Raw genomic sequence first — 11,775 nt, 5'->3', positions numbered from 1 at the left:
CGGACGACCCTCCTCTCCCTCTCTGCGGGGAAGGTCCCATGCTCCGGCTTGGTAATATGAAACTGAGTGATCTGGTGGTGGGGGGAGGAGTTATAGGGATTTAAAGAAATAAAAGAAGGTCCTGTGTCGGAGGCAGGGGGCCTCATGAGGTAAGTACTGTGACGAGGAAGAGTAGGACTAGGTGTAATGAAGATTGCTGGTAAGTAATCAGAGCATCAAGCAGCATTAAGCACCTTGGCTTTATGCTGGGTGATGACTTTGCTCAAAAACAAAAGGAGAGCTGGGCAGTCCAGCCCCCCTCCTGTTTCTGAGTACAGAGCCATCAGCAGCAGGCAACCTTACATTCAAAGAGCCTGTGGTTAAAGCTAAAGAAGTGCAGGCTCCTTGAATGAAAGGACTGCCTGCTGGGTGTGAGCTGGGGCTTTGATGTGCCCAGTCCCTTCTTTTGTTTAAAGGGAGGGGCTGGGCGCATCAAAGGCAAAGCTCTCAACTCACCCACATTTGGCAGGTGTCACCAGTCTTGTAAAGAGCTGACTCACCCACCAAGCCTCCTGCGCGCCCATTCATTTGAATGGGCTCTCACCCGCCAAAAACAAAATAAAGGTAATAATGTCAGAGACCCCAACACTACTCCGTTTACCAGCTCCCCCCTCTTAGGGCCACGCCCCCGAAGGACAGCCCCCCTCGATTTTTAATCCCACTTAAAGTACTGTAAACAACCACGTCACTTCACGCATGCTCAATGTGCGTGAGGTGACGTGGTTCTAGCACTAAAACGTGACCTTAGGACATGTGCACAAAAGTAATGCACCCGCTAAATGTTTATAATGTCATGCATTCACTCTGTCTATAAACTGCTGTGCTCGTTAAAGCTGTCAAATTCTGTATGTATTGTTAAGTAAATTGCACTTGTCCGGAGATTAAAAGTGTTTCACCTGTTGGGGTTATAAAGAACTCCATATATGTGGGTTGAGTAAATGGTAGCAAGCTGTAAACTTGTGTGCTTAACGTGTTGTGGGGTGTTTTGCGTACACCCGGGCATGTATAATGTTGTGCAGGCTGCGCACGTGCTCTGGCGGCATTGTTATCGTTAGGCATGTCTGACTAGGGACATTGCATTCTTGGAGGAGGGGCGGCGTTAGATCTGCGTCTATTGACATCCTGTGTGGGATCTGTGTTGCGCGGTGGCTGAAAGGAGGGGACAGTGGGTTTCCGGGCCGCCGTGTGGTTGGTTTAAACTGGTATGGGCCTGGTCTCTGAGCAGAGCAAGGAAAGAACGCGAGATTATGGAGCGGGTCGAGAGAACGAGCGCGTGCGCAGAAGCGTCCGGGTGGATTTCAGCTACACGCAGCCAGTGTCATCAGACGATTTGGTCAGGAGGCAGGGTTGGTGGCGCTGGGAGGAAGGACCGCGTTTTAGAGTGGGGAGGAGATTGGCGGATTCGAGGGTGGGATGGGGAGGTCCAGGCGCTGGCTATGAGTGAGGCTGCAGGGCAGCACTGGAACAGGGGGCTGGCCAGGAGGCGGGCTAAAGGAGGAGTCATGCTTTTGTATAAAAACCCACACACAAGCCTTGCGGAGCTGTGAAAGTAAGTCCTCATCCATGAGCTGAGTCCGGCTGTGACCATCCAGCAGAGTCTGCTGCAGAGCCCGTCACGGTGAGAGGAGGGATCGGGAGGCACGACCAGGTTGTGTGTGTGGTGTGCCAAGGGGGGAATTGTATTATTAGAGAGGACAGACTAGTCTTCTGCAAAGATCTGTCACTTTAAGATGGTCGGAAGTAAACCAGGTTAAGACAATGGAACAGAGCAAGAAGCAAGTGGTGCATGGGATGTCCTGGATTTGTTAACCTCTTTTCCCACGGGTAGTTATATTACGAGACTAGCGTTGCATCACCATCGCCACTGGCGTGGGGGAACCGCATGGGCTACGTGCGTCATTTGTTGTGCAGGACGTGTAAACCCACCGGCCGTATTTCTATAAAGAGACAGACAAAGGAGCTTGCATGCGGCCATCGGGATCGAGTCCGCAAGAATGCACGAAGCTGCACTTGAGGGCTGTGCTGGGCTAGTGCAAGAAACTGCAGGCGCACAGTGCACTGCCATGGCGGGTGACCGCGTCGCAGAACTGGGCTGCGTGCTAAATCATCTGCGTTACGTTACCTGTGTGGAACTCGAGCTATAGGACACCGTGCAAGAGTTGTTCAGAGAGGACTGGGATACGGGGTTATCTGCCTGGACCTGGAGCGATGGATGCCTGTATCGGCTCCTGTTAGTCTGTGTGACGGGGACTACCGCCCGATTCCGGGGTTGCCTCGGTCTACTGCAGACTGGAAAGTGCCATCTCACTGCAGGCCTGAACTTTCCAGAACGGCTCACGGAAGAGCTCTGCACAATGGAGACTCCTTGCGGATCATGTTAAATGAGCCACTATAGCAGTCACTTGGTGGAAGGCGATGTAAAGATAATACTGCGTAAAGGTGTTGGGTTAGAGTTGAGGCGGGGGGGGGGGGGGTGGTTTTGCTAAACTTTGTGTATAATTCGCTATGTTAGTGGAGGAATAAGTGTGCTTGTGCACCCTCTGTCGGTGCCCACCGTGGAATCCTTGCTCGTCTTTATGGTACGCCCAGCAGCCTCCATAATTGCGCTTTGTTTTGATTTTCTCCTGTGCGATCATTTTGCAGTGTTTCCTTTTGGTACTGATGCACGTGACTATGTAAGCTTGTTCAAGCTGCATTATTGTGATTTGTGTTGAGCCTTCTGAATTAAGTTATGGTGTGTGTTCCATATGCTGACCTTACAGTTGTGTCAACGTTAACTTAACAGCCCGAATGTTCGAACTTTGGCTTCAAGCAGTCAATCTCTAGGCTACTAGTTAATGGCGGTCAAGTATCATGTGCGATTATATTAAATTGGTCACTTGATAATTATGGATAAAAGTATCACACGATTTTTGTGTGAGGAAAGTATTCGAAGTTTGAAATGTTCGCATCCATACGTTACGTGTGCACTGTATTCTTTAGAATGTAAAACAAAAAAGAAACTACGATTTTTTTTTTCTTCCCATTTCCTATTTATAATGGACTGAAGCCCCGTAATTGCAATTTACAGACTAGCATTTGAAGGCAAAGGGATATAATAGCATTGTGTGAATGACATGGGCTCATTTACATTGAACAATATGTATGTTAAATAAGAATTCTAGAAATACAATTCACCCATATTCTTACTTTCGCCACAGGGTCTCTTTCCAGCCAGTTTGGACTAGCTCGCTCCACTTTTTCCACCATTTCCCACCACCCATCCTAATTTTTGGGGTTCCAGACTTCTTCTCCCACACTCACTTTTTGAGAAATCCAAAATACCCGTCACCATGGTGCAAAAAAAGACGACAGAACTCAAAGGATTCCACCGCTCCTTCAAGGTAGGACTAAAACGTCTGCTTTTTTTTTTTCTTTTCTTATTGGCATGAGTAAATCTCTAAATTGGGGGCGGAACTTTTTGTGCTTTTGGTTTTTTTAAACGGTGTACTGTCATTTGGACACGTTGTGCAATTCTTTTGTGCCGCCCTTGTGTTTGAAAAGTTCATGAATCAACTTATGTATCTGGACAAATTTATGTGAAGACAGCTAGTCTAGGTTTGAACGTTTTCATGTTGAAGGATATTTGTCAAAATGATTAGTTTTATAGACGGAAAGGAAAATGGCACACCCATAAGTTATGGTCCATACGCTGGGGGACATTATTCTAGGTCTTTGAGGATATTGCACATAGTGGTAAACGCAATGCATGTTTTGGAATTTTGCCGGTGAAATTCAAAGAGTAACTAAAGTCAATAGTGCACTGGATTGGGGGAAATGAAATGTGTATTTAAATAAGATTGTCTCCATAAACTAAGCATTTGAGTTTCACACTTGATTAAACTGGAAATTGTTTAACTCGTTTCTCTTAAAGAAAAAGAAAGTTGTTTGATTTGTTTTACTTTCTCTCTGGTGTGTTAAAGTTTAATATTGCAGTGAAATTAAGATCCATACAGAGAGGGAGTGTCTTATTCTATTTTGACCAGAAATTGCATTGTTTCCCGATTTGACCGTGTTAAGAATGCAGACGATGATCTGTGTGTCGATATCGGATATGAGAGACCACCAGTCTGAGGTTGCAGTGGTCGGTGTGTATGGAAAGAAGTGGTGGAACTATGTTCTTTACCAGCCTGCTCCCCCACCCCATCGCCACGCCCCCTCACACCCACAATCCTGCTGTTAAGGAAATATTCAGCGCACTAAAGTGCAAGTTTGAAATTTTTCCTACACTTTTATTTTAAAAGTAAACCATTCCGGAGCCGTTACTCTTGAAAATAAAAGTATTGGAAGTAAAACTTCAGAGGAGCACTGCTCCTGCCCACTTCGACCACTGTTTAGTCTATGGGGCTGGCAAGTGATGCTATTTTGTCCTATGAGCATGGCGGTGGCGCCCATTGGCGTCTATCTTCCCTGCTACATTTGTGTTTTGGGGCCGTAATGGAAGTCCGCCCACCCCACGTGCAGCATCAACCAATCTGCTCACAGCGCCAGGGATAGGTTATTTCCCAGGTGACCTCCACATGATAACACCCTGTTACTGGGTAGAAGGGGGAGGGCCCAGACAGGGTGATATGATTTTGAAATGTAAAGTAGGTCACAAGGCAGTCTCAAGCAAACTGTGGCTGGCATTGCAATGAGACGGCAGCCCAGATGCTGCCAGTGCTAGTCAAAAGGCATACTCCATCGGTCTTATTTAGTTGCAAGGTTCTATCTTGGGAGAATAATCGCATTTAATGTTGTCTCTTCTCTGACAGTAAAGTGTCACTCTGTTTGTGTCTTAATAAAACAAGTGTGGCTCATTTGGTTTATGTCACGCTGTGGAAATCCCTTAGGCTTTCTTTATGGAACGCGTCATCATGTGGGAAGGGGTGTGCATAGTTGGGCCCATCAAGGTGAGCGCGCACCTGGGGTCGCACAACCTCATTTATCTGTAAGGAGAGGACACTTTAGTTCCGTGGAGCATAGCTACCACCTTTAAGCCCGAGTGTCATACCCAGGAGCAGGTCCTCCCCATATAAATTGCGGGGAGATGCCAAACACAAGTCCACTTGTGTTCTGTTTTAGTAGTGTCCCATGGCTCTCATTAGTCACTGTGGTGTATCTGGGGAAACTCTGCCGAAATTGTGATGGTTTTTGGCAGGGTCGTGTACTTCATGATCATGATGGCAAGCACCGAGTGAGGGTTAAGAACCCCGACTTAACTTTCGCAAGCAGGCATTCCAATAAAGGAATCCCATACCTTTTTTGGGTGCTTAACTCCGTGCGAGTAAGCCTGAAACGGAACAAGGCTTGGTGTGCTTTTACAACTTTTGTCCCCTCTACTTCGTTTGCCCCACAGAGCTAATCAATAATGTAAGAGAATATTCGCCACTGCAAACGTGGGGGGCAGGAGGGTGGGGTGGGGGCAACTGTAGAGCCCACCATTCCTGCACAGCAGGCTTTTCTATAGAGCAGAGAACACGCCCCCCTCCACCACGCCAGTTACCCAGCATCAGCAGATCGTGGCAAACAGACTGCAACCGTAAGGCCTCTGCCAAGTTGTGGCGTTGGCATCTGCTCCCAACCATACTTCCTGGATCTAACAGTGTGGGAGCCGAACAAAGGTTGTTTCAATTGAGATCTAAACATTCGCACAAAAGGTGACTTAATGGTGCCAATCGCACACACGGTGCATAACCAATACATACTGCGAAAGATACGTCCAGCGCCTCAATCCTCGGCGATTCTTTGGGTGGGGGTGGGCGCCAAGGGGTTACAGCCGCCTGTTGTGAACGCACGTGATTCTAGTCTGCATAGAGCGTAGGCAAACAACTTTATCCTGGGGCCCGTTGGGCCCAGCCCTAGTTGGCTCTGTACGTGAGCCCCCAAAAAGGGGAGCCTACCTTCTACGTCCCCCCACATTTCTGCCGTCTGAATCCATAACCATTAGCTTCTCCAATAATGTACAAGATATTGTTGCTACTAATATGCCGTCCTGCACTGGAAAAAATTATGTCTGCCAGTCCCTTCCTGGTGACCAGGCAGAACCATTGGCTACAACCGAGGTACATTTGCCGCATTTCTACATCGGTGCTGGTTTATGATTCAATAGACATGCGTTCGTTTTTTTCTGATAACGTGAATTGTATTTATGCAATAATTACATTTAAACCATTATTTTTTTCAAATATTTGCTATGCTATGGAGGTATGGAGTACTATCATACATCAGACTCCAGGCAAATGCCATCCATGCTATGGTCCTATTTATGGTCCCCTTCCCCTCAGATTCTAGTAGCGTGCAACACATCTGTGGCTACCCACGCTGCAGCAAGCAAATGGCCTTCAAATACAACAATCTGACAGGAGGCCAGTAGTTGGGGTAGCAGATGTAGACCCATCAGAAGCAGTGTAGCTTAAAGTATTGGAACATTCTGGCACTTCTATAAGGCTCCCTTCCATCTGTTTGTTTAGCGGCATCACATGTGACATAACCCAAACGCACTTTGTCACTAGTTTGCTGTTGGGCTCACAGAGAAGCCAAGCTATGTATAAATGGGGTCTATTATTTCTTTTCTTATACCACCTCGCCGCCGTAGTTGTCCATAGTCTGCGGTCAGAGAGAACGAGACCCACCCCGATCCAACTATGTCAAATTTACAGCGTGTATTCGTTCAAGCACCTGTGACTTATTGACATTAAATGCATACCATGGACGGTTCATAGAAAAATGTGGGCTCTTCGTGGTGGAATGGAGCAAACACACACCTTGTTGTGCCCACGGCTAAACTGCCTTGGATGGCCAGTGGGTTATTTCCCCCAACACCCCAACCTTCATGGTGGCAAACAATGCAAGGTTTTAAAACACAATCAGTTAGTAGGCGGTTGTGAAAAAGGGGAAGTAGCGCAGAACCACGGGGAATTAAACTACATTACATCATTTTGCCATGCTCTGAAGGGATTGTGGACTCTCCAGTACCGATGTAAATCGGACCAAGATGTTTAAGGAATCCCAGAACACGTTTAAAGACTGGGGTGCCTGGGAAATGGGACACCACTTTCTCATTGTTGGGCTGTGCCTTGTGCCTCATTTCAAGGTTATGTAGCCGTTCTAGGTTCGCGTTGGATTTGTTTTGTTGTTCCTTGCAGTGGTTTCCAGTGTGAATGAGACAACTGTAAACGAGCCAAGGCCCTCATGGCCAGCTCATTAACAGTTGGTGGAACTGAGCAGCAGCACAACTTGCTCTTTGCATGTACACAAGCTCTTGTCATTAAGTGACCCTTGACCACAGTGCCACTGTTGAGATAACATTCACACAACTCTGCCATTACACACTTCACTTGATCCTCTCCAGTGGCCCAATGTAGTCAATCCCTCAACCTAGGCGTGGCTTTTTAGACAATAACACCAAGTCGGGTTCTTGTACATACTGCCGCTTTTTTCATCGTCTAATTATAGGCCTTAATGTCTTTGGATGCAACTGTTTGGCAGAAAAGCCTTGCCACGTAATATTGAGGGCCCTAGTTGGATGATGGACACAGCAAAGTCATTAATACCTATTTTTTGTGCCTGTTGGCATCTTAAGAAAAGATATATTCCCGTGAGCGCTGGAGACTCCTTAGAAAATGCCACTGGCACCAGTTCCTCCAGTTGCATTGGTTTACCCGATTTAAATATGCCCAACTACTCCAGAAATTTGGTCCAAGCTCTATTGAATAAGATTCAACAGGCAATCTTCATTACTCCTAGTCCTATTCTTCCTCGTCGCAGTACGGACTACCCAGTTGCTGCTGCAAAAAGATGGGCTAGCTAAAATCAACTGCCCCGAACAAAAGACTGACCCGTAAGGGGGGGCAGCCATTAGCATGGTCTAAGGCGGGGGGGGGGTGTTGGAGTGATGGAACTGGAGACTGCCATTTCAAGCAGGTTTGGGGCAGCAGGCTGTGCCAAAAGACATAGCTTCCCTGTGAAAATCATGGCCCCCAGCTTGGTTAGGGTGCAAAGCCTTATGCCAACCCTGGTACAGAGTAAATGTGTACAGGACAGGTAGTCTAGGTTTAATCCATTTTTGGCGTGGCATTAACTAATCTATTGTGCAGAGAATGTGTGAAGCCCAGAAAAGCGGTGCAACAGGAATTGGAGTCACATTCCCACTGCTTTGGGGGCCTTGCACCAAAGAAGCAAGTTAGGCCAATATTGCAATCACTCGGAAACGAGACATAAAATGAGAACGGCACTGCTTGCAGCTCACATCTTTGGCAGGTGGGGGGGGGGGGGGGTTGTTGACCGGTGTAGAAAATAGAGATTGCCTGAGGAGTAGGACCTGGTTTTATTGGTAGTTCATATCAAAATAAAGATTTATTGCTCGAATAAATTGTGGGGCTAGCTCTGGTGTCCCGTTTGACTTCTGCTGATAGATGGTGTTGACTATTTAGAAGGAACTAATACAGATGTAAATCTGTGCGCCCATTTTTTTTTCGCACTACAAGAAAGTCTAGGCCCCTTTCTTGCTGGGGGGCAATACTGTATGTATGGTTAGCTGTTTCTTTCCTGTTAGGCCGACTGCTATTTGGATCATGAGACAATTGGAATATCAAGCTTACGTTATCACAGACCTGCTCGAGTGAGGGCATGGTCTTGCATCACTTTTCTCCCCATTCTCAAAGTTTTTGTTCCCATAAGCCGTTCCCATTCCACAACCAAAATGGTTTAATGGGTTATGCCTCAATTTTTAAACACAGAATGCTGCAGGGCATGAGCACAGCTATTCTCTTATCTGGCCGCCGAGATACAACCCCTTAGTTTAGGGCCATTCCTGTTATGCTGGACACAATCTGGGAACAAAATAGCTGGGAGCTATCCGGCTCTTGTTATGATAGCCTTGAAGTTCCTGGCTAGCTTGATGCCATCTGCAACCCAGAGCTACTTGTTCCCTCCCAAGGCCAATCGGTGTTCTACAAATTTAACATGTGGGACTTCCAGCCAAAAGACCCGTGGCAGCGGATTTGGTCAGGCCAGTAATGGCCTGGTCGGCCAGTTTCTGGCCGATCCAGCCCGTCACTCTGGGTCTTATTGCTATTAGCTCCCCGGGGGTTGGCTAAACCCGTAGTGTTATCATCCTTTTAACAACAACAAAAAACACCACCCACAGCATGCGTGCCGATCGCAGCTGGTTATGCAAATGGGAGACCGAAGGCAGAGCCCAGGGAGTGCATATAACGGAGGCAGTTGCCGGTGAGGTGATTTAAAGCATAATGGGCATTATCTAATGGTTAGTTGTACAGTGCATACCTTATGGGAGTCAGATCTGCAGCACAGTATGTACTAGCTCCTGAATTCCTCCCCACTCCATGCCGCCTACCCAGAAGAATCGTGCATGTATTAGGTGAAGGCCGATACTACAAGTGGTTTCATTAAAAAATGTGTAGTACCAGCTCATCAAATCTTGTTCAATCCATATAAGCACAGATGTCTGCTTATGTCCAGAAACATTGTTTATGGTTTTTGAAGCACCACATGCTGCCTCTTGTTACTTGAGGAGGCCGGTGGGAGCACTATACAGCCAGGCACTATCCCGGTAACGTTCAGGACGGGAGTAAAGATGGAGATGGTAGTAGTCTTGCGCCAGCATAATCCCATGAAACCATGCTGCCCTTTGGCTGGCCTCATAACATCGCTACACAAAACGCAGAAATGCGGAAGGTGCTTGGTGAGAGTTTATACATTGGCTGTTTACTTCGAGCCCCGTATGGGGTCGGTCTTGAGTGACACATTTAAAAAAAAAAAAAAAAAAAATTTCATGCCCAGAACGTATGGGGCGACGGGCACAGCAGAGTTGGAAGAAAGACGTTGCAGGCGTCCCAGTTATTGTATGTGGAAGTGTGTGGTTTGCGTGCCTGTGGTGGGAGTTTGAGGGGGAAGGTTAAGGCGGTGAAACCTCTCCTGACCCATTTTTACAAATTTTGAAACTTTGCTTCCACCCCTCAGGAGCATTGAGCTCACGGGAGTACAAGTTGGGTCCGGAGCACGAGCACTGACAGATATTGCCACATACTGCACTTGGATAATTTGGATGCTTTGCTTCACTCTTTCACAACCAATGTTGCAGGCAAATCTGAACGCCAAACAACTTTGCTAGGAGGACCGCCAACTCTATGGGAAGTACTCTGCTTGCATACCTGTGTGGGGTTGACTACTGTGGTAGTTGTTCCTACAGACCGCACACACACACACTACCTGCCCATAGCACGCCATAAACTGGATATTGTGCCATTTGCTGCAATAATCTATTGAGCTGGAAATCCTAGCTGAGCAGACTTTGCATCAAAGTCTGGTAAACATTGCAGTGAGACAAACCAACCAATGATGTATAAATTCAGCAAGGCTGACTGGAGCTTGTAAATGGAACTGAGCACTATCATACCTCCTTTTGACCCATGAATACCAATGGAGGCATTGACAAGTCTGTCAACACTTCACGGCTGCAGCCCAACAAGCTATTGCATGCTGTGCTCGAAAGCAGACATTTAAACGCATCTCCCTTTACAGTACATGGAATGGGATCAAGCAGTCCTTTGAGGGAGGGCAGAAACAACTTCATGCAAGTGGCAGGTATTCTACATGTCCCCTCAGAGCTAAAGCATGCTCATTAGCCTTCTTCGACAGCAAATCGGGATGCACCGTGGGTGAAAAAAACGGGAGGCCACAGCAGCCAATCGGAAGGAGTTTGTGTGGAGAATGACTCCTCACATGATTGGGAGGAGGGAGCAAAACCCGTCCAGAGGGCCAGAACCACCTTGGATACAGAAGAGACGGCATAGGTGCTTGCAGACACACCCAGTCTTGGTTTACGCCAAGCCAGCAAACTGACCGAGCAGGTGGAGCAAGAGTTCACCGGCGATGTTACAGCACACCCACCATGTACATGGACGGAGTTGTTACGACTTGCAGCAAAACTGGTTAACTTCCAAAGCATCAGGGCATGACAAAAAACAAACCTGGCCATCAAGAGGCTCACACCTTCAGCAACGCAAAAATTCAACATCCTCTCTTAGCTAAATCATGAAGGGAATCCCAAATCATGTTTTCAAAGGTGAAAAAAACTGAGACTAAGCAAACTACCAACAATTAGCCTGCTCTCTGGATTCTCTAAACTCCAAGAAAAAGTACGATACTGGCCAGCAACATTGGCTCAGGCAGAAACCTTCTAAAAGGAAGAGCTTGTAATCTAGAAAGGAGCGCTCTACCATCAGCCGCAGACCTAACTGTGACCTACTCCTTGTTCTCCCCCCCCCCCCTCCCCATTTTAGTGGATGGGTCCCCACCATACCCCAGCCCCCCCTACCTTTTGCCACCCCCTAAATTCCTTACCACTTACCTATTTTACCACAGCAGGGTAATTTCAGCAGTCATTTACTGCAATGAAATGGTGTACGGCTGAGAGTGATTGACACTAGCCATGGATTCAACAACCACAACTCAACTGGAGTAGTCTGTTTGGACATGACCAAAGCCTTTGATGGCACAAAGGAGTGTTGCATCAACCTCATAGCAAGCTTCTTGCCAGCTCACATTAATCCATTCCAAATTCAACCTCTTAAAACCACAGACCGGGTTCAAAAGCAGGAGGTAAAAGCTGCTCTGGTGTCTTTGACCTAACCCAGTAAGTTACCTAGCAAGTTTCAACTTTACCTTGCAGTGCCAGTTGGCCTGGGCGGT

The 11,775-nt window shown here is 47.2% G+C and overlaps 1 protein-coding gene across 1 annotated transcript in view; it reads left to right on the top strand.

Moving 5' to 3' along the window:
- The first annotated feature begins 1,532 nt into the window (after positions 1-1,532).
- The window catches only part of MKNK2 (MAPK interacting serine/threonine kinase 2), a 106,953-nt gene continuing 96,710 nt past the window's right edge, over positions 1,533-11,775 (top strand). Inside the window, exons 1-2 of the mRNA XM_069649507.1 lie at positions 1,533-1,657; positions 3,240-3,422. Of these exons, the coding sequence (XP_069505608.1) occupies positions 3,372-3,422 (51 nt within the window). The 5' untranslated portion in view covers positions 1,533-1,657; positions 3,240-3,371. The remainder of the gene's footprint in view (positions 1,658-3,239; positions 3,423-11,775) is intronic.

Source organism: Ambystoma mexicanum, chromosome 1p (genome assembly GCF_040938575.1).
Source record: "Ambystoma mexicanum isolate Mex_15411 chromosome 1p, UKY_AmexF1_1, whole genome shotgun sequence".
NCBI classification, from domain to species: Eukaryota; Metazoa; Chordata; class Amphibia; order Caudata; family Ambystomatidae; genus Ambystoma; species Ambystoma mexicanum.
The sequence above is the reverse complement of the archived record's forward strand: the minus strand, read 5'-3'. Positions and strand labels throughout refer to the sequence as shown.